This window comes from Kryptolebias marmoratus, linkage group LG20 (genome assembly GCF_001649575.2).
Source record: "Kryptolebias marmoratus isolate JLee-2015 linkage group LG20, ASM164957v2, whole genome shotgun sequence".
In the NCBI taxonomy this organism is placed as follows: domain Eukaryota; kingdom Metazoa; phylum Chordata; class Actinopteri; order Cyprinodontiformes; family Rivulidae; genus Kryptolebias; species Kryptolebias marmoratus.
Window position 1 is genome coordinate 5,721,553 of NC_051449.1, and position 26,112 is coordinate 5,747,664.

General features: G+C 37.9%; 5 protein-coding genes across 6 annotated transcripts; 2 read left to right on the top strand and 3 right to left on the bottom strand.

Annotated features, from left to right (window-relative positions):
* Nucleotides 1-1,008: 1,008 nt before the first annotated feature.
* On the bottom strand, nt 1,009-5,137 carry yipf1 (Yip1 domain family, member 1). The gene is made up of 10 exons (XM_017410869.3): nt 5,034-5,137; nt 4,693-4,804; nt 4,151-4,308; nt 3,960-4,040; nt 3,750-3,837; nt 3,506-3,622; nt 3,247-3,413; nt 2,688-2,870; nt 1,922-2,025; nt 1,009-1,634 (listed from the first exon to the last, which is right to left on the bottom strand). Exons 2-9 carry the CDS (start codon nt 4,724-4,726, stop codon nt 1,939-1,941), a joined length of 915 nt encoding a protein of 304 aa, XP_017266358.1. The 5' UTR covers nt 4,727-4,804; nt 5,034-5,137; the 3' UTR covers nt 1,009-1,634; nt 1,922-1,938.
* Nucleotides 5,138-5,376: 239 nt separating this feature from the next.
* On the top strand, nt 5,377-8,559 carry lrrc42 (leucine rich repeat containing 42). Of its 2 annotated transcripts, none has more exons than XM_037973009.1 (7): nt 5,377-6,633; nt 6,718-6,849; nt 6,936-7,054; nt 7,569-7,654; nt 7,739-7,852; nt 7,945-8,017; nt 8,097-8,559. In XM_037973009.1, the coding sequence occupies exons 1-7, from the start codon at nt 6,245-6,247 to the stop codon at nt 8,390-8,392; spliced, it is 1,209 nt and encodes a 402-aa protein (XP_037828937.1). In that variant the 5' UTR covers nt 5,377-6,244; the 3' UTR covers nt 8,393-8,559. The 2 variants fall into 2 exon arrangements, with proteins under 2 accessions (XP_037828937.1, XP_017266387.1); XM_017410898.3 differs by having other exon boundaries at nt 5,379-6,633; nt 7,933-8,017.
* A 1,318-nt stretch (nt 8,560-9,877) lies between these two features.
* On the bottom strand, nt 9,878-13,898 carry tmem59 (transmembrane protein 59). Its single transcript, XM_017410861.2, has 8 exons — nt 13,678-13,898; nt 13,346-13,451; nt 13,009-13,103; nt 12,745-12,897; nt 11,620-11,692; nt 11,348-11,471; nt 11,120-11,237; nt 9,878-10,587 (listed from the first exon to the last, which is right to left on the bottom strand). The coding sequence occupies exons 1-8, from the start codon at nt 13,831-13,833 to the stop codon at nt 10,435-10,437; spliced, it is 978 nt and encodes a 325-aa protein (XP_017266350.1). The 5' UTR covers nt 13,834-13,898; the 3' UTR covers nt 9,878-10,434.
* A 3,434-nt stretch (nt 13,899-17,332) lies between these two features.
* tceanc2 (transcription elongation factor A (SII) N-terminal and central domain containing 2) lies at nt 17,333-19,070 on the top strand. The gene is made up of 4 exons (XM_017410896.3): nt 17,333-17,702; nt 17,780-17,921; nt 18,140-18,333; nt 18,737-19,070. Exons 1-4 carry the CDS (start codon nt 17,604-17,606, stop codon nt 18,923-18,925), a joined length of 624 nt encoding a protein of 207 aa, XP_017266385.1. The 5' UTR covers nt 17,333-17,603; the 3' UTR covers nt 18,926-19,070.
* Nucleotides 19,071-19,884: 814 nt separating this feature from the next.
* On the bottom strand, nt 19,885-24,226 carry cdcp2 (CUB domain containing protein 2). The gene is made up of 6 exons (XM_017410914.3): nt 24,090-24,226; nt 23,502-23,849; nt 22,149-22,490; nt 20,914-21,267; nt 20,497-20,675; nt 19,885-20,422 (listed from the first exon to the last, which is right to left on the bottom strand). The coding sequence occupies exons 1-6, from the start codon at nt 24,154-24,156 to the stop codon at nt 20,117-20,119; spliced, it is 1,596 nt and encodes a 531-aa protein (XP_017266403.1). The 5' UTR covers nt 24,157-24,226; the 3' UTR covers nt 19,885-20,116.
* Nucleotides 24,227-26,112: the final 1,886 nt, after the last annotated feature.

The following is a 26,112-nucleotide window of genomic DNA, read 5'->3' on the forward strand; positions in this document are numbered from 1 at the left end:
TGAGGTGGCCATGATACGGAGAGGTGTCACATCAAAAAATCAAGGCAAAATTATTATTGTTTTTCCTCAGGAAACAAAAGTTGGGTCCGTGAATAGCCTACCTGGCCAAGAATGAGACTGGTGACATTCCTCTGAGAGGGTTATCTGTTAGAAAAGGAGCTTCAGTGTAATTCAAAGCTGAGGCTAGAATGACCATTAATTATGGCGCCTCCATCCCTTTGACACCGTTTCAAGTAACCCAATTTTTTTTCCGATTTGTTAATTAATCCAAGAACCCTGTCCTTGTTAATCCGTATACATAACAGGCACAGTCCTAATAAGTGTCTTTCATTTAGGATGCAAACCACTTGCAGAGAGCCTGTGTGTGGCCACACAGCGTGTCTTTTCCACTGCAGGTGAGCTGCGCATCCAAACTGTGACAGACTAGATTCTATCAGCTGACACCATCGCATGACAAGTAAGATTGATGAGCTGGAAGAGCAAGAGCAACAGCCACATGTTCCCTTTGAAAGTCAGACACTCTCTTTTAAATGTTGAATCTATACCTATTAGTTACAACCTCTCCTAAAATATTTAAAATGTCCAACTGTGGAAATGGACTGGCAGCCTCTAATGCAGACAAAAACTTGTAGAAGAGTCACGTTGCCAATTTAAAGTCCGGTTTAAAAACCTTAAAGTGTACAAAAAGTCACTTTAAAATGACTAACAGAATTATGGAGTTACAAAATATTATTATTATTATCATCATTAGTTTGTTTAAGACATGTATAGAAACTAGAATCTGATAAATGTCAGTTGACGTTTCTTTTTTCCCCCCCATGTTTTATTTAATTTTTAGTAATTTTGTCAAAGCATTTCTTGTTCCAACATAAACATGAAAAGTTAAATTTTGGATCGACATACATTTGAAATCTAATCTTTTCTTAAAATTCAAAATAAATGATTTAGTAAATAGAGGATGCGTGCCACAACAGCTGCTATTTCTTTCCAGTAAATACTCATTTCAAATAGAGATGAAATTCAGTAGACTTTATTTAAAGATGTTTGTTATAATGACAACAAATTATTTATGAAATATTTACAAAGTCATTCGAAAAATTATTTAAACCAGCTCTTGGCATTAGTTGAGGCAACTTAACTATAAGAAAATACCACCACATCACCTTTACAGGGTGCTTGATAAATAATCCTGGAAATTCTTACCAATGCCTATAATTGATCATACATTAAGTTTGTAAATAAAATCGACTTACCATTACCTATTAAAGAAATATACTGCAAAACAAATGTGCATATAAAAAGCATTGGTGCTGCTATTATTATTGCACAAAGTTGTTTTTTTCCAAACATTTTACATGAGCGACAGAAAGCTGAAAACTACAACACCACAACAGATATTGTGCGTTGTGTAATACTATACCCCAATTAACTTTAAGTTTGTTTAGAACCCATCCCGTTAGAAGTAACATACTTGCAACCAGTTTTCATTTTCATCGTCATGCTGCCGCACCAAGTTTACAGTCTTGGCTTTTCAGAGGCATCGAGCTGGAATGTCCAAGTGCGGTGAAATCCAGTCAGCCCATGACTTCATTGGTACAGGAACCCGATTCTCTCCAATAAGGCAACAGGAGAAGCTGTAATTTAACAAAAAAGAATAATGCTTGCTTTCGGAAACAGAAATTATGTTCAGGAAATCCGGTGTCAGGTGTTGGACTCTAGTAGGTCAAAAAGACACAAACTTGATCCTTAGCCAGAAAAAAAAAGGTCAACACTGTAGACCTGCCACTAATAAAGAAATATAATACTCACACATTAGTGTTAAAATAAAAGCATCATTCAAAAAGTGTCAGATAAACAGTTTGTCTATTTATCCAATGTTTCCTGACTTTAAAAGCCACCGTGTGTCACTGTGACTGTTTACCTTCAAACAGGAGGCGTTCATGTCGATGACGTTGGTTTGACAACCTCTGTTTTAGGAGAACTTTTTACTTGTGAGTCAATCTCTGGACTGCTGAAGAAGTAGGTCTGAAAAAAAAAACAATTAAGCAAAATAACCTGTCAAAGCATGACTATAAGAAATGAGACAAAACCAACGACCTAAATAAAGACTAAAGCCAGACTGAGTTAAGTGTGAAGAGAATATTCTTTGTTATAGAAATGAATGCAACACTTCGACACTTTTCAGACACGAGTTTCTGTACTTTGTAGACCAATTACATGGATGTAACGAGACATGTGATATGACAGTGCTCACATTAAGAGGTGCCCTAACAGCCCATTGTCACACCTGTTAGCAAGCATGGTCACAGTTTCCATTAACAAGAGTGTCCCTTGAGGGAATTAACTTGATCCTATCAGGTACATTCATTTCCCAGAAAACACAAAGGGCAAGGCATGCAAAAAATATAACGGCAGCACAATGTAGTCTGTGATTGACACTAACAAGCTGGGTCAAAGCTCGGTCATGCTGAGATCACCGAGAGCAAAGGAGAAGGAGTCAATCATTGTTATCTACACTGAGATGAACAGACGGTAGGAATCAACAAGATCAGAACAAAAGCGAAGGCACCGTGCCAAAAAGAACAACAAATGTTACATCTCGTTTCCCCATGCTGATGTTTTCCATGTCTTTCAATTGATTTAGTTACAAAAAAAGTAAAACCAGAATCCTAAGTGAGTATTATTACCTTGCAACCAACAGCCAGCAGCACATTGAGCAACACGATGGCTGAAACGACAGCCATGACGACTCTGGGGTGGTCGTCTCTGAGCGCGGGCCAGAAAGTCATCACCAAGACTGAGCCAGAGAGGCAGAGGGCCACCACGATGGAGCACCACCTGAGCCACTCGTATGAGATAATACACAGGACCTGTTGTCGAAATGTGAAAAGGAATAAAGGTTTTTACTTTTTTTTATGACTAAAGGAGAAAGACTGCATCAAAATTGGTCATGATGATGATCAGAAATAAACACTAAAGAAACAAATCAGTTTTAAATTACATTTAACACATAAATGCACAATTGTTTTGTTAAAGTTCAAATTATACGCTGCTAAGTGTGTTAAAATTGTTTAGCAGCTTATCTTTTTTATTACAAAATGTCAAATCTTGCATGTTTAAAAAAAGCTGAATGGCATTTTGTAATAAAAAAGAAAATTTAAAAAAACTTTGTAATAGGAAAATTTTGCCAAAGAGCAGAATGGGAGGTTTAACTAGTTACCTGATATTAAAATAAGAGTGGCTTACCACAGCTGGTATGTAAATTGACAGAGAATATCCGTACACACAGACGATTTCCATGAAGGAATATGAGACCAGGTTCAAAATCTTATTGTTTCTCCACAGCAGGAACCCCCAAAGGCCAAGAGGCACGAGCCAGGCATAGCTGAAGATTACTGTAGCAGCTATGGTCACTGCAAAACACAAGTGTTTCAAACTCAAAACACGAAATGTAAGGTTTTCTCTTAAAATCTATGTGGACTAGTGTCAGCAAAACTTAGTTTACCTTTTCCAAACTCTGGGGTATATTTGTAGTTTGAACTGCCAGAGTACTGGAGGAATCTGGATAAGTTTCCACTGATGGCAATGGCAAACACAAGAGTGGTGCAAATCCAAAATGGTCCTGAAGACACAAAAATTATCCCTCTAATTTGAACACAACCATTTTTATTAAAGTTACAAAAATTAATAACAGTATGAGAAGATAACAGCAACATCATTTGTACCATATGAAGATCATAAAAACTAACCATAAAGATCAGGATTTTTACGAAGGTAAACTTGAATGAAGTTCTTTCCAGGCCATGGCAGCATCGACCCGATGATCCTCTCTTTTACCTGAAGAAAATGTAAAAAAAAAACCAAGTCTAATTTTAACCAAACTAAGGCTATGATTGTTCTGAAGCATTCTGACTTACAATACGAGCTGTTATTGTATATTAAAAAAAGGAAAGTCTTACATGGTGTGTCTCAACATCAAAGAATGTTTGGTAGTATTCAAACGTCCAGAAAGGGGCACTTTTCTTTTGGCCACCAAGAAGCTTCAATGAAAGCAAAAAACAACAAAAATTAACTAATTATTTGAAACATTCAAATTCATTAGTTGATAAGAATCTCCTGATTTCTCACTAAATACAAGTCTCAGTCTGACCTCTGCCTTGTCATCGGTGCGGAGTGGATCCTCATCAGTGAAATCTGGAGAAAAGCCACCAGCAGATCTTTGGCTCTTGGACTTCTGATCTTCTTCCTCAATGCTTACGGTGACTGCATCTCTGTTGGTCTCCAAAAGATTTTCAGCTTCTTCAAATTCTAATTAAATGTGAGAAATGAAGAATGTAAAGAGCTCACATCCACACAATTTAATTTTTAGAAAAGAGTTTTGATAACACAAATAATGTATAAGCATCTACTTCATGCTGCCGCTAACAATCAATAACTGTACTATCAATAATTTCACTGAAAGCAAATTCAACAGTGGAATCTTCTAACTTTATTAGGATGGTACTATAAGTTGAAAACTTAAAAAATTTCCCAGGCTGGGCTAAAGATCCTACAGTTTCAATAGCCTAAAAACATATTTAAAGCAAAAAAATGAAAAACATAATTTGTGTTTTGCTCTTGAATGTAAGCAAAGTTGAAATTTTGCGGGAAAGTGGATTTAGATTGAAAATACACTGTGGAGAAGAGACTTACCTTGAAACTGAAATGGATCATTGTTTGACGCCATTCACTCTCACGACAATGTTACTGATCTTTAGGAAACTTGCAGGCAATTTAATGCCAAATAAAGGGAACAGTTCAAGCTCTGGAAAGTGGAAAGAAATTGCATAAAGTTTTTGAGGGCGCTGGTTAAACACGTTGTAAAAATAAATAAAAGAGTTAGCTTAAGTTATCAATTTTCCACGTAAGAAAACTAACCAACAACCGAGGCAGTGACTGACTAACATTAGTATAATACTAGCACAATTGGCAAAAGTAATTATCATGTTTAAAAATAAAGTATATAGTTATGGTTTTCCTCAACGTATTCTTACCAAATTCTTCGAGAAAACCTATAATAATTGCAGTTAGCTACGTTAGCTTTGAGCAGGAAGTGACAGCATGTAAACAAGCCACGTTCCTGTTTCTGTATATTTTCAGAATAAGGGTTTTATTATTTTGAATTAATTGTATGTTTGACTATACCGCGTGAGATAAGTTATCATGGCTGCACAGATTTTTTAACATGTATAAATTTTATATTTAAGAAGACATTCTGGTATTTTTACGTCTTTAAACAAGCACTTAATATTAGCGGAGTTTTACCTTGAAGTTAACAGGGGAAACCCGGTCTTGTAGGAAATTCTGTTCCCCTTGAAAATCTGTTCCCCCTGCGTAGGGAGCGCGCACTGCAGCCAGCGAGTATATGTGGTATATCATTCTGATATATGAGAACTGTGTTCATATATCAGAATGATAGAGGAATATTTCAAGGTATTTAATACATTTGCAAGAGCTGATTATTTTAGACAAAAACAGACATTAACTACCAAAAGTAGCAACTAGAAATATCTTTTATCCAGTAATGTGTCATATTTTACATTAGAACGGGATTTGCCCGAAAGCCTACACTTATCTTTTCAAGAAGTCTAATTTTTCGTGTCCTACTATCAGCTAGCTTCCATCCTTTCATATTAACAATAAAAAATATATAAATACCCACGATAAAAATCAGTGTTTGGTGGCTGACTGATATTTGTCAGGCTAAAGTGAACATGACAAAAGTTGGAAAAAAACACAAAAACAACACAAGACCCGGTTTATTTGTTATTTATTTGAGTTTTTTATTTAATAATCACCAGGAGCTGTCGATTGAAATGAAAGTTACAACCTTGACACGATTATGTGGAGTCGTTTTACCGAGAAATCGCTCAGAAGCGCCATGAAGACGTTCGGATCTGACGCCCTGGCTGCACTGCGCGCTCCCGACGCAGGGAGGGGGACGCATTTTCATGGGGGACGGAATTTCCGGTGTGACGTAACACCGGCACATTACAATGATGGCTACCAAAACGAACTGAACTTGTTGAAGTGGGGGGAAGAAATAGCGCAAAACTTTGAGAATGACCAGAAAAAAGTAGCCAGGAGATATTTAAGAAGAGTGGTTTGGTCAAGGTTTAAGCTAAAGTAATGACCATCATTGGTAATTTTGTGAAAGTCTTTTATCTTTTATTATGCTTCACGTATTAGCTGACAGTTTGTTATCATGGATAACAGTGCTGTTTATGTGCGAGAAAGAGGCAGTCTTCGTCGTGTCGGTGACATAATTCTAGTACAGCCAAAGCCAGCGTCATCATGCAGGAGGACAAACCCTTTTGTGCTGAGAAAAGAGCATTTTATCTTCACCTACAATGAAGAAGGAAGCCTCAGATACACCACTAAATCTCTCTTTGACATCACTCTGCTGTTTGTAGCTGACAACATTCAACATGTGGACTCTTTGGTTGGCTTCCCAGAGCAAATAGGTGACAGACTTTTTGCAGCAGCAGAGGAGAATCGTGTATTTCTGGACCCAGCCATTTCTCAGAAAGCCCTAAAGTTATTCAGTGATGCCTATGGGGACATGGTGCTTGGATCACTCTGTCTAAGAAATAGGTAGGTTACATATCATGCTTCCTCCTCAGCTTCTCTGGTTTTATTTGGCACAAAAAGCAGCATCTCTTGTCCTCCTCCCTGCAGGTTCCCACTCCTGCATGAGCGGATGGATGAAATAAAAACATTTCATAGTCTGAAGTCTTTGGATTTGTTTGGCTGCAGACTGGGAGACGATCATGAAATATTCCAGCATCTAACATCCCCATCTCTGGCAAAGTATGGCTTTTCTCTGTCTATGAACAAAAAAAGAAGAGACATGTAGGTGGTACGTTACTAATACTTGTGTTTTTCCTTCTTGGCAGCCTGATTCAGCTGTTTATTGGTGGTAATAATGTGTCAGACGTTGGCCTGCAAAGACTGACTGCACCTATCCGGATGATGCAGAAGGGACTGGACCGCCTGCTGCTCCTGGATGTTTCATGTTAGTAGTTATCACCCGCCTCTATAAGGCAATGGGGGACTATAATGTTCTGTAATGTCTATGCTGTCGTAACTGAAAGTCATTCACAGCAGATACTGCAAGTGCTACCCCTTGTGGCAAGATCTTTGCTTAAAATATTAGCATGAACTGTTGGAGTCAACTCTGTTTGTTAGCAAAGTATCTCATGAACTACTGGATGGATTTTAATGAAACTTTTAGAAAGTAATCATTAAATGTACATCTACAACTGAATAATTTGAAGTCAGTCCAATCCAAGATGGCTGGAAGCACTATTTGACATTAGCCAACACAAAAATTTTAAAGTGTTTTAACTCAAATATGATGTGGTTGCAGCTGAAAGTCATTCACAACACCAGATAATTTCAGTCTAAAACTCTGGCATAAAAGACACTGGGCAAGGTATCCTAGGCCTTTAATTTCTATGGAGTTGTTGTGGCACAAATGTTTCCACTTTGAGATATAAAGCATTTTAAATAGTTACTTTTTTATGCAGACAATCCCATCTCAGAGTGGGGACTCAGATACCTCAAATGCCTGCCTGTGCTCGTAAAACTTGATGCATCTGGGACCAATATGAAGGTAAGACGGTATGGTCGGCATTTAACGTTTGGCTGTAGTTTAATGTTATCACCCCTGACAGCTTCATCTAATTTATGCATCCAGCTTGGCACAAGACTGAAGACGACCATATGGAACCTGTTGGGACTAATTCATTCTGAAAAACCACTGGACTGCTTTGATCACTCAGGATGTAAAAGTGAAGGTTGGGCAGAGCAGGTGAATATTTTCTGACATTAATGGGTACAATTTGTTTCACGTAAGCAGTGTCATAAAATGAACATTTAACTCACTTCCAGGTTGTAAATCAGTGGGAAACAAATGGCTCACAAATGCCAAAACAGAAGAAAATCGAAGACTCAAGGGCGTCAGCGCTTCGCTTTTGTAAGTTGAATTACTCATTTTAAAGCTAAGTTTTTTCCACACGTAAAGTGCTTAATGCATGTTCTGTTTTCTTCTGTAGTTGGGAGGCAGAAGTTTGTCAGAGATGTCCTGAATGCAGCACCTCTGATTACTGGTAGCGTAAAGGACTCCAGCACAGAGAAACTACATTTCTACAAACCTGCAGCAAACAAACACGCGAAAGAGAAACCGGTTCCGCCGGCATCAAGCCGTCGAGTTCTGCCTCCCTGCTCTGATATCAAAAAAAGGAAACAGGAGTCAAGCAGCTGTGACGCTTCACGCCAGAGCCCTCCGACGAAACGTTCGTCCTCATCAGCGTTTACTGCAGAGGACGTGGACTTGTTGAACAGCTATTAGAAAAAGACCCGCACCCCAGCAGCATTTCCAGAAAGTTACCAGAGTGGCAGGAAACACATCCTAACCCAGCCTCAGAGGAGCTACCATCAGTTGGAGCTCATTTACAGATCTGAACTGTAGAAACTCTGTTCTTTTTTCTAAATGAATAAAATTTTTGTATTTTTGCAGTTTAGAAACTCAGCCTATTAAATGATTGACAAAAACGTGTTAGAGCGGAGAAAGTGGACAACGGTCCAACTAAATCTTTGTGCTTTTAGTTTGCAGGCTAGTTTTACTCCTGTCAGTGATACGTTTTTGATAAATCTTGTGGCTTTACAGGGAAAAATTGAATAAACTGTCATAATTCCCTGCACATATCCAGTTGTAGGCTGCGGCTACTGTGAAGCAAAGATGATGCGTTGAATGAACAGAATCATAAACCTTATCTTTCTTTTTGAACTTCCACATTTTTTAATATTTTTTAAATTTGAATATGAAGCCCAGCTCCTAACTTGAGGCGATTTTTAAGACTTTGCCACCTTCTGTAAAGCCACAAGAAGTCTTTATACTTTAGTTTTTTGTTTAACTAAGCACAATTGTACTCCACAAGACCTTTTTAACAAGCTTTGATATGCAAAATCTGTTCAGCTCCCCTCAAAATGAAATTATTAGGCAGCTACCTTAATTTAAAATGAGTAAGCCAGCACAGGAAAAACTGCACATGCATTACAGAGTGGGGAAAGAGTCCCCCAGATGATTAATCGTTATTTTACATACAAGTTACTTTCTGTTCTGTTATTGCAGTTAAAGGCAGCTGACTAAAAACAGGAAGTAAAAAATAACTGGACGAGTGAAAAGTAAAAAATTTGATTGCAAAGTATGAAATTGGATATGAAAAAGGTTGGTGCCGATTTAGAGTTTACTCCAGTGGTTTTTCAGATACACTGAATGTAATTCTAAAATGCAGGTCCACACTCAATATAAACAAAGAATTCGGCTGAATCCACCAGAGAAACACATGACTGACCTAGTTTTACCTATTTTGAGTCATTTTGGCTCTTTCTGTAGGTAAACAAACAAATTTTCCTTCCCAAGTTTTGGTCTTCGTGACTTTGCAATGAGTCCCTTTAAAACGGGGTATTTAGTAACAAGGCTTTTTAATGAACTAAAGCCGGACCTGTGTTTGTGCTGCTGTACTTGAGTTGTGTGACGGTTCATTACTGCGAACACAAGCCTTTACTTCGCAGCCTCATTGTGGAGATAAGGGAGACAAAAAGCCAGTGCCATTCTAGCCAGTCTTTCATGAACAATTGGCTGCAGTATCAGCAGAAAAAATGTGAAAGTGAGTATAAATAACAATAACTGGGGAGAAGAGATTAGCATGCTCTGCAGAACATGGTGGAAAAAAGAGAAGACCTTTGCTCACCGTAAGAAAATAAAACTTTGACTGCACCCACTCCAAAACTCTAAAGTTAACATCAGTAAATAATGGAAAAAACTACCCAGCAGTTTTACCTTGGTTTATTCTACTTTATTGTTGAGAGAACCAACAGTGAAGCAAGAAAAACTTACTTTATGTACCATCATTATTGATTAAAAACATAGAATTTGCTGTAAATTTAATTATCTGAATATCAATGAAAAAAAAACAAGAATAAACAAGGACTCTTATGGATTAGCACAATCTAATTTACCAAAAATACGGCTGTGGGTTTAGGAGAAACCTGCATCACTTCCAGTCACAAAGAGTTCAATTTAACATTCAATAAAACACACACCAACAGAGAGCTACCGAACACAGCAAAAAAAAATGCAAGAAAAGTCCTGAAGCCTTTTTTCGTTTGTACTGCCCTCATTATACTGTAATGCCTCAATTATACCAGAACACCCTCCAGTCACCCCGATTTCAAAAAGCTCCAATTAAAGTAGAGACACAGTCAATACAAAGTACACTGCAAGTTCTGCTAACACCACAAGCAGCTCAGGCCTTAAACCGGAGGATGAACAAGGACTAAAAAGGATCTGTAGAGGACGAACTCCGTTCTGGAGCGCAGCTTTGGATTCTAGATGTCAGACTGGCCCAGGTTGACCTTCGAGGGGAGTGGTCCTGCCTCTTCTTCTGTCCCTTTGGAGGTGATGATGAGCAGGGAGGATGCTGGGTACGGAGTCAGCTTCTGCTCTTTCATGTAGTCCTTGTCACCATAGATGCTCAACTTCTAAAACATAGAGGGAATCATCATCATTATTATTATTATTATTATTATTATTATTATTATTTTAACATTTATATTGAACCAGTTACTGTTTTAACATGAAAGTCACATTGACCTTAATTTAAGTCAAAGCAAACTGTTTGCTGGTTTCTCACATTGAACAATTCCTGACTTTTTCAAATGATACATATATTAGAAAGAAATTACCCACAACAACCACCTCAGTAGAATTATAATATCTACAAATGACATTCTGTAGTGAATTTGTATTTTGACTCATTTTGGCTTGATAAAACATGTCCATGATGGATGCTTTTACCTTTAAAGCACCATGAGATGTGTCACATCAACAATTCAATATATAAACTTTTTTTTTATGTTTATATATTTCCAGAAACTAAAGTTTTTGTGGATATTTAAAAAGAAATTCAGAAAACTTGGAAGAATTTAGAGGGATTTAAAGATAAAAAAAGATTTTATGTCTGAACAAGTTAAACCAAACTAAATCTATGGCAAATATCAGCCCAGGTTTTACCTCAGCGGGCACATATTGATCCACGGCAGTCGCCACAGTGGCACAGCAGATCCAGATCAGAACCAACACGGACAAGATCAGAGTTGACGTTAGGATCCACCCCGGGAGCCACGGGTTCCTGAGGAGAAAAGCACAAACGGTAAGCCTGTGTTTGCCCACAGAGACGAAAAACCCTCGTCGCGATTAATGCCGTTCTCTGACAACAAAAACAAAACGGGGTGAACAAACCTTGACAGGCAGCTGAAGAGGTTGTATCCATCATCGTAGCCGCGGTCAGCAGTCAAATCCCGGTCTCTCTCTTGGATTAAAGTGCGATGGTATTCTTTGTAAATGGGACTGCTCAGTCCTGGGACTTGAAAATAAGCAGTAAAAATGTGCTTAATGTACATATACACACACACAAACACATTTTTCTTCCTTTCGATTACAACGAATGCCATGAGCGTGCAGTAACGCTCATTCCTTCTATGGCATGAAGGAATAAAGTGTGGAGTACTTACTGCTTTTCAGTGGCTCTTCTTTGATTTCTTCATCCAGATCAAACTGAGTGAAGAATCTGACTTGTGGTTCAGTCTGTTAAACAGAAGATCAAATTCAAATAAATCAACCTTTATTTGTGTAGTACCTTTCCTGCACAGCAACCCAATGTTCTTTCCAACAAGATTAAAAAATACATTGTGTAAAAAAAAAAACAACAACATAAAACTAAACATGCACATAAAACAAAAATAATTTTATAACAAAAAACATTGGATTTATGAACACATTCACACACATGCTGACATACTCAAACACAAATCTACATAAAAAAGAATTTATTGAAAGCCTCACCAAAAAAGGACTAATATATTAACAAGACAATAAAACCTAAGCATATGCTTTTACATATTTTTAGCCTTTTCTCAAAAATATTAACAGTGGGCAGTTCTCTCAGATCGAGAGGCTTCATTGGAGCACAAACACAGAAGGCAGCTTCACCTGATTTGGAAAAGTATAACTAAAATATCTTCAGACCTGAGTGATCTGACATGTCTCATAAGGCATTTAAAGCTTTATAGACAAGCAATAAGATTTTTAAATTGATTCTGCTTTCAATAGGAAGCTGGTGCAGAGATCTAGTCACAGATGTAATGTGTTCGGACTTCCCAACACCTGTAAGAGTACAAGCAGCTGCATTTTTGATCAGCTGTAGTCCGAAAAATTACAGTAGATTTTGGAACACCTGTAAATTGGCCATTTGAAAAGTCTAATCTATTAGTTATAAATACATGAATGAAACTTTCAGAGTCGAATTTCGGTAAACTGTTCAACTTTAGAAATGTTTCTCGATTGATAAAAAGCCAATTTAGTGATATGTTCATACAGTGTGCAGGTGTTCAGAGGGTCTGTATCAACAGAAAATAAGGAAATATACAGCTGTAAATCATCTGGATAATTACAAGAGTGTACATTATGGTTCTGAATGACATGAACAAGTGGAAGCCAACGAGGCAATGAAGTTAGGATTATTGTCAGCGTTCCTTCCAGTTTATACAAAAATAAATAACATGATTCCATGTGTTGCTTACACATAATGTGTGACAAGAAAGCTAGATCAGCTAGCTCTCTCATCATGAGTATAATACCTGGAAAATGACAACTTTTCCATCATCAGCCTGAAGATAGAAAGTCCAGGTGGAGGTGATGAAGCTGTGGGCCTGGCTCATTACGTCATCCCAAAACCCCCTAACCAGAGTCAGTGGGTACAGAAGATGAATCCTGGGCATCATGGCCTCCAGCTATGAAAAAAGAGAAGAGAACAACCGAACATTCAGTTTCTCCACAAAAGATGTCCTAATGCATACAGTGATCATCGGGCATCTTTAAGTACATCGTTCAGTGCGGTATACCTGCTCAAGCCGCTGCTCAGCAACCGGGAGCTGATTCTGACAACCCATGTTGCATGCGTACTGCTCATCATTCTGGGTGTAGGCTTCGCGACAAGCTGGGCAAGATTGTGATAATGAGGTAACAGGTGGTTAAACAGGATTACAACCAAGAGACAAAGAGGTTTTCAGAGCACTTCTTTAATAGGAATTTGTGCTTTGGCAGCTCGCACACACAAACAATGGGTTTATGACTTTACTGTAAGCAATTACAGTGACAGTCTCATTCACAAGGCCTATGATTTTGCAAAAGGAAATATAAAAAAAACAAGGAAGGGGAAGGGTTCAGTTTATATCTTACTTGATTCACACTCGGATTTGGTCTGATTCAAGTTGTCGCTGTCACGAACAAACTGACAAATAGAGAAGAGACGGCAGCCTCTCTGACAGGCATATAGTTCCTCCTCCTGAAAAACAAAACAAAACAAAACAAACAGGACCAGTTGAATGTCTCGGCAAAACATTTATCCGCGAAATATGACGCACTTTCCATCGTTACACAAGTTAAAGGCTGGGAATAGTCCGTTAAACGACAGAAACGAGTTAAGGAAATTAGTCAGCGTTTCTTTTTTTTTTTTTTCACTTAGCCGAGTTACAAAATGTTAGCTAGCGTTAGCAGGAACAAGTACTCACCCGTGGATACGTGTGCAAACTGTATGTCATTTCACATGACTTGTGACAAGATACCGTGTTTCCCAAAACGCTGTCAAAGACGTCCGAGGACGCTAATGTGCACACAGCGAGGATATAAAATCCTAAAACATAAACAATGAAAGACGCCGTTCCCATTTTGTCTGTGAAAACCCAAACAAACAACACGTTCCTGTTCCTCGTCCGCCTTAATCGGACTGAAGTCTCGCGAGACTTCCAGGATGTTTTTTTGACACCTTCAGGGACTCATCGTACTGTCTGTAATTAGTACTTCTTCTAAAACGAGTCTTGTTTATTTATCATTTCATTTTATTTTGCTGTTCTTTTTTGCAATCTAACTACTTCTACATACTTTCTGCTATTTCATAACAAACCGTTCAGCTCATCCTGGACATGAGTGATGTGACTTTTGTTTTTCATAACTTTTATAGTTTTCAAATATTTCCCCTTAAAAGATTACATAGATATTTCTTCAGTTATTAAAAAAACCATATCTCTCTTTGAAATCTGCTTCAGCATACTTGCTCTGTTTTTGTCGTCTTATGCTACTTTTAGATTTCAGCTACCGTTCTGCTAATTTTAGCATTCAACTTTTAGCTTCTGGCTAGCCTTTTGCTACTTTTAGCTTGTAGCGAGAGTTTTACTACATTTACATTTTAGCAAGCCTTTTGCTGCTAACGAGTTCTTGAAGAGGTCTTGAAGGTTATCAGGTTAATTCATTAATTGTACACTCCTAATAAACATGCATAAAGCAAAACTTGATTTTATTGAAAATTTATTAATGTGTTTTGAGAGACAAAACATTTCACTGCATGTCTTAAACGCTTACATTCTTCTATTCAAACTAAAATATAATAAGTAAATATTTGATTTTTGCTGGTTGAGCAGCTGTGTATGTCCTCATATTTTCCTCCTATGGTCCATTTCCATCAGAGTCCTTGATGAAAACTCTCCCATCAGAGGTGTTCCTCCAGTACAGATAGACGGAACCAGCTGTAGCCTGATTCAGCTTAAGCTTCATCTGCAGAGAAGAAAACAGCCGTATTTTTTATGTTTCAAAGCAAAATATTGGTCAGATATACTTTTTAACAAAAACAACAAAAAAATACTGTATGTTGTTGTTAACACTAAACAACTATTTCAAATTTTTTGCATTATTTATTTATTTGTTGCCAACCTAAATTGTAACTCAGCTTAATCCTAAAAAATATTGCAAGACTTACCTGCTCCAGGAGGCTGTTTTGCACTGCAGGGTCATGTAGATTCAACGTTGAGTCTTGTTGGCTGATCCTTATTTTAACGAGCTGCTGTTTGAGTTCTATTTCAAAGCAAAAAAAAAAAAAAACTGCTTGATTTTTTGTCTACAAACGGCTCCTAGTTCCACACATTTTAGGATGAAAATTAGTTTTAATTGGCTAAAATCTTTACTCACTCCGTTTGCAAAGGAATGGATGCGCTTCTGTGCATTTTCTGTCTCCCCATCGACCAGATTTCGTCTTTAGCATAGCAACACAATTTTCAAAATTATCTATATAAACTTGCTGGTTTTCCCACCAGTACCTCAGCGAGGAGTTGTTCAGGTCTGACCACACCCAGAGGTCTCTGAAGAGACCAACGTACACCGCCTGTCCATTGGTTACTTCCTGGACTGCCTGGTATTCTGCATCATTTCTCAAACTAACCAGGTCTGTGTAGTGCGTTCTACAGAAATCCCGAGCTTTGATCCAAACCAGTTTCTCATTTGAGATGATGTACTGATCTGCTCCTTGTTTTGTTCCTAAAAAAAAAAAAAAAAAAAAAAAACATTTTTAACTCTCCTAATAAAAAGTATTCAGGCAAAGCAACATTCACTAACTGGAAGTTTTATCTAATCAGGATAAGTAGAAGTGGCTTTCATATGAGCCTTTGTTGTTGATTTGTAAAATTTATGCATGTGTATCAGTGTTTAGTTATTTATATATAAGATCAAATTAAAAAATGACTCACTGTCAAAGCAAACAAAACTGTTCGTGTACATACAAGGGCTCTTAGTCAGTTTCCCATCTGTGAAAAGTGAACAGTTACCAAAACCTGACAAGTCCCATTTTAAATAGTTTCTCTCTCCCTCCTTGTAGAAATCTTTGCCTGCCAGAGACCAGTGCCACTCTGAGGTTTGACCTTTCTGCAGCCCGATCCATACAGCATCAGTGTAGTTATCTCCCACAGTTTCAAGAGCTATATTCATCTCGTTCATGTCCTCCATGGTGGCCAGGTCAGAATAATTCTCCCTGCAGTAGCTCTGAGCCTCGGCCCAGGTTTTTGGAGTGTCGAAAAAGACATATTGATGTGGGTAGACACCCAGAAAACACAGTCCTGCAGAAAAGATAAATACATAAAAAGGTAGTTGTAGATGTTACCAGAATGTGATTTTGTTTTGGCTCATTAGAAAAGCTTAATCAAAAGAAACTGAGAAGATATTTAGGGCGTGTTTGGAGAAACACTGACCTGTAAGAAGGATTAGCTTTATGATGATTTTCATCGCTGCTATTGGTTTCATGAAAATATCCAACATGAGACTTAAAAAGAGCAAACAAAGGTCATATACATCACTATATCAGTTATCTATCAGTTGCTTAAATTTATGACTGTGTGTGTGTCCAGTAGGATAGAGCTGTATTAGAATTCGTGTTTGAAGACTGGACATGTCATTTTCACTGCTAATTCTGAATTACAAAAAAATCTCTATGACAATCTTAACTTCTTAGTCTATATATTTTTTAATTTTCTGCAGCTTTAATTAGAAGCAAAATTACAATGAAACCTGTTCCTGTAAAAAAGAGTGAAGAAGTTTTTTTTTCTTTAACTGCATTGTCTGAAGATATTCTTAGATGTTGTGAGCAATGGCAAAAGAGACTTACCTGATAATTGTTGAATCTTATATTTTCCTAAGAATATTATTGGCTTTAAAATTGTGCCGTTGGATTTGTTTTACTCAACAAAGGTGCTGTAACAGTGTGACTGTGACAACCGCAGGTGATAAGAAAATTGTCACTCACCTGTGATTTGTTTTCCTCCGTATGTAAAATTTGTCTTCCTCAGTATGTAAAACATTATGAAAATGATTTATTCAGGTCAAGTAGAAAGTCAAAGTCATGTTAAGGCTTTAATGTGGATTATGTGTTGACAGGTTCATGTTGTTAAAAACACATAATAAAAGAAACCTTTTAACTTACGTGTAAAAAAAGAAGAAAAATGTCCTCATAACACATCAAAACATCAATAATATCTGAAACGGTTAACTTCAAGCAGCATGGTTATGACTACAGCATTTGAGAAATATTGAGACTGAGAAATATGTTAAGATTAAGTGAGCACATTAATAAAATGAAGAAATAAATTAACCACAAGATTAATCCTGTTTAACTTCAAATTTGGTCATGTGGTTAGAAAGGATGCATTTATAAATGAATACAGCTCTTTAAGGAACTGAAACCCTACAAATGATTTGATAATGCATTTTTACTGCGAGGACAGAATTACACTAAAATAATAAGATGTTTAAAGAATCTTTATGATATTGTTTTATAATACAAATTAGGTTTTTACGACGCTATAAATGTGTTAATTTCTGCCTCAGTTTTTCCCAGTGTCCCTGAAGGCAGCACCGTTACTACTGCTGTCAAGCTTCCGGTGTTGTTCCAAAACACCGGGGGGGCTTCCTTAAGCATTTAATTCGTAACCATGAACCGTATAAATATACAAACACGTATGCGTAGAGTTTAAAAACGACTCGATTTGAACTAGAAAGGTGTTTACTGTATTTAGTTTTTGTTTGTGTGGAGCTGGCGAGGTAACGTTCAAGCAGGTATCTGCTAGCAGAGGTTAGCAGCAGTAGTTAGCATCTGCTTGAAACAGACTTCCAGTTGAAGATGGACAAATTTGTAGTGCACCTTCCCAAGAGTTTAACACCCAGACAATCGAAAAGCGACGAAAAGGTTTACAAGCAGACTACAATTGAATCCCTACGGGTGGGTTTTTCTTTTAAGCAGCGAGTGGACGCAGTTCCTGCCCAAGAGAGTGGCTCATTTGTGTGTGTTTCTTTTAGAGAGTTGTTGTGATTGAGGACATCATGCGCTACAAGGCGATGCTGGAGCTGAAGGAACAGAGCAAGGACAACCTGCTGAGTGCCCTTACAGAGCTGAGCAAAAAGATCCCATCCAGGGAGGTGCTGAAGTCCACTAAAATAGGCAAGAAATCTGCTCCTTGATGGTGTATTTCATGCTGCTCAATAAACCAAATAACTCATAAACATGCATGCTTTGACCACCCTACAGTGTGGCTTTGTGAGGACCAATTATGCCATTTTGATTGCATATCTTAAACAACAGATAAACTTCAAATATGACAAGCTAGTCATTAAACTAATAATAATTAAATCTCTTAATAAAAACGCCTCTCGTTTCAGGCCACACTGTCAACAAAATGCGAAAACATTTGGACCCCGAGGTGAGTTCATTGGCAGCAAAAGTTTACACGGACTGGAGGACGTTCATTGAGGAGAATTCCAACAAGCCGTCTATTGAAGTTCGCTCCGACAAACAATCTGAAGGACTCAGGAGCAATGCACGAAGACTGCTGTCTAATGCGCTGGAGGTCAAGGTGAAAAAGAGCTCATTTTGTTGTTTTTTGTGCTTCTTATTTACATTCTGCAAAGAAATCTGAATCACACGCTGCATTTAAAGGACTCACATCAGGCTGAAATAGCATCAGTGCATCAGTATCATAGTAATTATTGACAGTTTAAAGTTTTCTGCTTGCTTTACATTAAAAATGCATGATTATTTTTATTTTTATATTTGAAGGTGGATCTCGAAAACGAACATTTTTAGCGAAACTGGCCTACAGTAATTATGAGTTATTGTAGGTCGTAGATAGATTTAAATCCACCTAATTTATTTTAAAACCAAGTTCTCTTTGCTTAAAAAAGTTTTTTTTGTGTGTGTGTGTATTTTATAATGAGTTCTTTCTTTTTCCTCTTTTTTTATTTGTGTTTGTCATGCAGGAGGATTCTGGTCTTATAGACAACATGGAGAGAGAAGTTTTTCACCAGAGCCGCCGGTTAGTCAGCGGTTCCTACAGACGGACTGTTCGAGCGATGGTGTTTGCCTTCAAGCACAACCCTGACATCAGATTTCAAGTGAAGGACAGTAAAATATCAGTCAGCAAACTGGTTTCAAAATACAAAAAATAACTGAAGAATACAAAATAGGCTGAACTTGACTACATCGTTTTTAATGCATTCACATTTGTTTGGTTTTAATGTATTTTTTGTTATGCTCAATATCGCTTTGGTTTATTTCTCTGGAAAATAAACAAAATGCTTTTTAACTTTGTGGCACATTAGTAGCTTTACTTTTTTATTGCTTATTTGATGTTATTTTTAATAAAAAACAGTGGTGATAAGAAAAATCTGTTATAATGGAATTAGTTAGATTTTATTTTTTATTATGTGTGCTCTGATTTAAAGTATGAATTCTTAACCATTCAAAGTCTTTTGCACTGCAGGAATGTTCTCCAGGTCGATTTCCTAATTCTAATCCACATTTACATTTAACTGCAGGCCTTTTTGTATGAAATGGATACATCTACACAACAGTAACACTAAATGTAGATAAGAGTTCAGCATAATGATCAAAGACACTTCGACCTGTGGACTGAAGGAGTTGTGGACAAAACTGTTCAACATTCACCACTAAACAGACATTTTAACCAGAGTTCAAACTTTTTTTTACTTGAACAAAAACAATAAAAAAATAAATAAAAGCTATATATGAAAAATACCATTAGTGATTTTACTGCAACCATTTTTGCAGCTACAATAAGAATTGCCCTAAAATCAGATTCAGTGTTTCATATCAGTGGCTGTCAGTAATGTGTGGACTTTAGGGTTTTTCTGTCTCTGTCTGATTCTTTTGTTCAGAGGATTTTGTTGGGTACAGCGTTGAAATCATGTAATCAAATACAGCAGCGCCGTCACAAATCAATTCTACTGAAACTCTACATTGAAGATGACTTTAACCTCATTATTAAGATCATGGTAAAGTTTAACAAACCACTTTTAGCCATCATATTTAGCTTCCTTGTGCTCTGTTTAAAAATAGGGTTAGTCTTAGTATTAAATAGAAATTCAGACAATGTTTAACATGTATTTTTAGTAGAAGTGATGGCACATATGTTGGTTCATATTACATCAAAATGAAAGTTAAAAAAAGATCTTGTCAGTACGACATTAATTATTAGAAGATTAATTGTAGCCCGAGTTCATTGTTTCATACACTGCAATTCATAGTTTAATTTAGTGAGAGTGATGAGTTGGAGAAAAAAATGATCCAAATGTGGCACAAATTTGTATAACCAATGAACCTAATGGAAATTTTAGTCACTAAAGAAGCACCAGCCAGACAATCGCTATCACCATGAGAATGACAGCCAGAACGCAGATGCTGATGAAGACAATATCACTCAAGTCATGAGGCTCAGTTTCTGGGTTGGCTACAAAGCCACTGCTGTCACTGTCTGTCTGCTGGGCCTGCTCCTCCAGGCGACGCTCCTCTGCAGAAATGATTGACACTGAGGCTATCTTCCGCAAGGCGTCACACTGCACCTTGTATTCCTGCACGTTGTGCTGCTTCCCATCAGAGAAATCAATGTAGAGCTTGTTGACAAGCATGGTGATGTTTCGGTGTTTCTACAAGGAATCAGCGCGAACGGTGTTAATAGGAAGAATCTGAATATTAATGGACGAGTGAGAGAGCTGCTTACCTGGCTTGCAGTACCACAGTTGACAAACTGGGCAAGTATTTTATAGGAGGTTGACGTTAACTGCGCTGTGCAGGTTGGGTTTCCCAGGTAGATGCTGTCCTTGTCCAGCTGAGGTAAGGACTGCTGGGGTATCAGAATGGTAAACTCTGATCTTGTGCAGCTAATGTTTACGGGCACCACTGGGAAAAGGACAGCTCAGTCATTTCATGAGCAGCTTTAGGAATGGCATAGAAAAGAGCTGTTTGCCTAGATCAACATTTACTTTTGACAAAAACAAATTCAAACGGGACTGGGACTGTAAACGCTGTAAGCAGGATTGTCTTAAACCTGCAGTCCCCACAGGATAAATAGAAAAACAATCAACTGGCTCTTGGTAAAATAGTACGAGGGAAATTGATCAGATACAAATTCATTTACCTCCAAGATAATTGGCAGTGAAACCTCTATGAGCTTCATTTCTGTCTGTGCTGAGTACCACCAGCAGCTTATTTCCCTTGGAGATGAGAGAAGGAGGCTGCTCCCTGCCACACCAGTGTCCCAGCAGGCCATCTGTCTGGCTGTCCCCATCATAAACTGCCACAGAGTCATAGTCACATTCATCTGATAAGCTGTTGCGGTCCTCCAGGTCCATGATGGGGAAGAAGAGTTTGATGCGGTATCCAGCTTCCAGGTTGATGCTCCAGTGGCAGTTGATGTTGTTTGGGTAGATGTTGGGAAAATGAGGGCTGCTGAAGTTGCCACTTACAGCTGACAGGACCTGCTGGCATTCACCTAATCAAGTACATTTAATTTGTTCATGTGTCTTTAAACACAGAGGCATGCATTTAATATTTTAAACATTGCTAGAATGACGGTTTTTGTATGCTTCCAGCCTTTGGGCTAATCTATTAACTATAAAACCTGCTGGCTTCAGATAAACTGAGACTAGACTGTTTTTGATGTTGTCATGCTACTCTCTGCAGCAAAACACCTACATTTCGCAAATACTAAACTACTTTTATTTTTCGGAAAATGTTTTTGTCAAACTAAATGAAATATTACAAAAATAAGGCATGCCATTCCTTTTCGTCACTGGATTTTCTTCTTTGCCAGTTGTTTTTACTGAACAGAGTCAGATGAGAACCGTCTGTGAGCAGCTGCCTAAGTTATGAGGCAGACCTTCAATTGTCTTCAAGTCTTGTTTTTGGCTTGACAACTCAAAGACGTGGACATCTGTGTTTGTGTGCGCTGTTTCTGTGGAAAAATTGAGCTTTGCATTATAGCCAGAGCTAATGAAATGTTATTTATGTCATGCAAGTAAACAAATTATTTTGTTTAATGCTTTTGGTTTTAGATGTGGCTTGTTGGATTTATTCAGTATAATGTAATAAAGTAGATTTCTTCTAGTATCAGCCAAATACCAGATCCAATTGATCTGTTGATAAAACCAAAATGTTCCCTGTTTTCTTTTCTTCTTTGTATTTCTCTTTATGATACATGCTGTCATGATCTGCCTAGGTCTATTTTTGTGAACACAAACCATTTCAAATCTGGCAACAACAGCAACATATGTCACTGATTTTTACATTCACGCAATGGCACTAAAAACAAACAGTCAAGGAAAATACAATAGCTGTTGGAGTAAAGAAAGCCCCCAAACTAAATGTTCTCACCTGAGTAATAATAAGCTTTGAACCCCTGTCTTCCAATATTGAAGTCAGATTTGAAGACCACCAGAAGTTGGTTGGAAGTTGTGACTATATTGGGGGGTTTATCTGCCCCACAGTATTTGCCAAGGTAGCGATGAGTGACTGTTGGGCCATCGAACAGGGCAACAAAGTCAAAATTGCACCCCTCGTTGTCCTCCAGTTGGAAGTCCAAAAAGACCAAGGTGACAACGCTGGTGTTGGACACATGGATTATCCAGGAGCAGTCTGCGTTGTTGCTGTACTCCTGAGGGTAGCCTGGGCTGGATATTATTCCTGATAGTCCGGTCAGAACACCACCACACACATCTAAAGAGGAGAGGATTCAAAACTGTTTTTTTTTTTTCCTGTTAGACAAGAACCATAAGTAATACAATAAAACATTTTTATAAAGGAATTAGGAAATTGTCAAATGCATTCCCCAAATTATTTAGTCTTTCAGTTATTATTTCCAAAGTCTTTATATATAGTTACAGCCATCAACATAATTGTTTGCAAACTTTTTTTTCATCTCCTCATTGGGATTTTAAACCACTTTTTTGGCAACAATTTCTATAGTCCAAACTTCCTATCTTATATTCTAGTTCTAATTCAGCTCTCAACTTTGACCATGGCAATCCAAAATAATGATACGGTTTCATGTTTACCATTTTTTAAGCCCCCTGGTTGTATATATTTTTTTGGGTTGTCTTGGTTGAAGCTCAAGTTTTCTAGTCTGTTTTCACTAGAATCTTATACCATCCCATTTTATGATGCTGTTTAATGTTTATATGACTGTAATAAAGTCGTTGTAGAAAACAACCTTAAACCAGAACAGATGCTGTATTTATCTGCGATATGCAACCAAAATGGTAAAAAATAAATATGAGATAAAATAGCAACACTGCCAATTGCTGTGGTTGCAAATGACAGCTTTGCAAGAGTTTAATGGCATTTTTTAAAAACAAAGTTAAAGTTTAGCAAATGCTTATATTATTATTATTATATTATTATTGTCTTTTGTTAAAAGCCTATGCAATATTCCACCATGAGGAATATGAATAAAACTGACTACATTAAAAGGTAAAAATAAAAAGAATTATGGGTTTAATGCCATATTTGTGTCGTGTTAACATGCTAATCTGGAAATAAATAAAAACTGGTTAACATTTGAACATTTGAAAACTGTGGTTCACAGAACTGCAAGTCCTGTCTGAAGACAAACCTTTCTTGAAGTTAGTGCCGAAATGTTAGAGCTGGTCCAAATTAATTAAAACTTTGGACAGTTGGCTAAGCTTTCACAAGCAATCACTGTCATATTTCATTAATAGAACAAGTTACCTTTTCTGTAGCCAGCACTGAAGCCCCTGTGGGCCACATGGCGGTCTGAGTGGAAGATAATGGACATGACATTCCAGGACGAGGTGAACTGAGGTGGGGTGGTGTCACCACAAAATGTCCCAAGAAGGTTGCCCTCATCCTCAGATATGCCATTGTATATTTTGATATAGTCGTAAGCGCAGCTGGCATGGTACTCCAGCTCAAAGTGGTGAAAGGTGAGGAGGACAGAGGAGCCCTCTGGCACCACAATCAGCCAGGAACAGTGAATGTTGTAGGGGTAAAGTCCTGGGAAGTTTGGACTGGAAATATTACCAGTTGGGGCTGAGAGGATTCCTCCACATTTGACACCTTAAAATTACAAAAAAGAACGGTTGATTTCAGCTCAGAGGATAAGATACGAATGAAAAATAATGCTTAATTCATGACTTATGCTTCCTGTTTTCCTAGCTGATACGACCCATGAAAGTGTAATACAAACTGACGCTGAACAATTGAGGTGCAACATTATCTGTATACAGTCCCCACAAAAAAATTGCACTCCTATTATATTCAAACAGAATTCTATCGAGATAAAAAATGACAACTCACCTTTTTTAGTATAAGCCTTGTCAACAAGCAGTAGTAAATGAATGATTATGGCTACCCTGAGACTCATATTGTTATTGTGAATTCAGCTTTTCTTAACCTCAGCTACAGTTCTTGCAGAGACACACAACTGTAATGTCACAGTGCACAGCCTCGAGGTAATAGGACTTTGAAAAATTTATCCACAGCCTGGCTGGGGAACCTGATGCCTACCTACAGGCCGAGCTTTGCCCTCTTTGCTAAATTTTAATGACTGCTATCCAGTGAGCATGGGAGGCTTGTCAGGACACTGTTTGGAGAAAGGTTATACATTTTTAATGATGGTCACATGTACACAAACACACTGACAACCAGCTGGGAGGGAAACTAATAAAAACAAGAAAAGAGAAGAGGATATAAATTGTTCTTTAAAAGTAACACGAGAAAGAAAAATCTTAGGAAAAGGTATAGTGCAGAGTAAGTGTGTACGATCGGTTGGATTTTAATGTACTTGAATATTAGCAATCCAAACTTTTTCAACTGGAAAAAGGTGGATTGCTTGCTCCGAGTTGGAGTTGAGTCTTGTATCTGGTATTTGGGAGTCTTGTTCACGAGTAATGATAGGATGGAGCCTACTCCTTGAAAAGGGTCAGGTGAGGTGGTTCAGGCATCTGATTTGGATGCCTCCTAGATTCTTCCCTCTGAAGGTTTTCCAGGCATGTCCCACTGGGAGGAGACCCTGGGGCAGACCTAGAACTCGCGAGAGGGATTATGTATTCTCTCTGGTCTGAGAATGCCTCAGAATCCCCTAGGAGGAGCCGGAGAGCATAGCTTGGGAAATGGATGTATAGTTTCCCTCTGCTCTTGCTCCCTCTGGGTCAGGGTGAGTCCTTGAGGAGTTCAAACCCCTTACCTATGATTATGAGTTATGAATCATGACTGAAAGAACGAGATCCCATATACAAGCAGCTGAAATGGGCTTCCTCCGTAGAGTGGCTGGGCTCGACCTTAGAGATAAGGGGAGGAGCCTTGTCATATGGGAGAGCTTAAAGTAGAGCCACTGCTCCTCCACATCAGAGGGAGTCAGCTGCGGTGGTTCAGGAATCTGATTATGATGCATCCTGGGCTCCTCCACCTGGAAGTTTTCTTGACACGTCCCACTGGAATGAGACCCAGAACATTCTGAAGTGATTATGAATCCTCTCTGGTTTGAGAATGCATTGGGATTTCCAGAATAGAAGTCCAGTTGTTTTTGTTTTTTAACTTTTTTTGAATTGGGATTTCCCTAGGAGAAGTTGATGAGTGTCACTGAGGAGAGGGATGTCTGAGTTTCCTTCCTAAACCTATTGCCTCCATGACCCGACCACACAAACTATGGCTGAATATCAAAAGAAGTTAGAAATACTGTACATATTTAAATCCAATTAGTTTCCTAGAGCTAATAATACTTGAAAATGGCTGTTTTCTTCAACTGTTTTCCTCCTTAAAACCCAATATCTTATCATTATGTGAAATTTATTCTATATTTGGTTTTCAAACAATTTATAGCAGACTTGTATAGAAAGAGTCTCTGCATTATGTCTGATAAATAAGGTCTCTGAAAAGGACACAGGCTTTTTTAATGCAAATTTTGTTTATAGTCTGGTTTCTTTTTCCAAGAAGCATAATGCAGTGGCTCTCAAACAGAGATTTTTCTTTTATTTGCCCAACGCCAATCATTTTGCATGACTCACTCTCCCTATTTGGCAGTTTTATAGCGCTGAAAAGTGCAGACACATGTACACAATAACCATGAGTGAATGGAGTGTAGAACAAACAAGAGAGATAAAGTACTCTCAGTAAAACCATTCTCTGCAAATTCATATTTGCTGTTTGAGCAGTGCTGTGAAGGCAAAGCAATGAGAGTGACATTTAATAGGTTTAGTATGCTTCAATGGTACCCGCACAAACCTGCTAGATGGTGCTGTTACACTTTGAAAGCAATAAAAATCACCAACGGCTTCTAAATAGTCATCCTGAGCTCCAAGCTGAAATAAATAAGAATGTG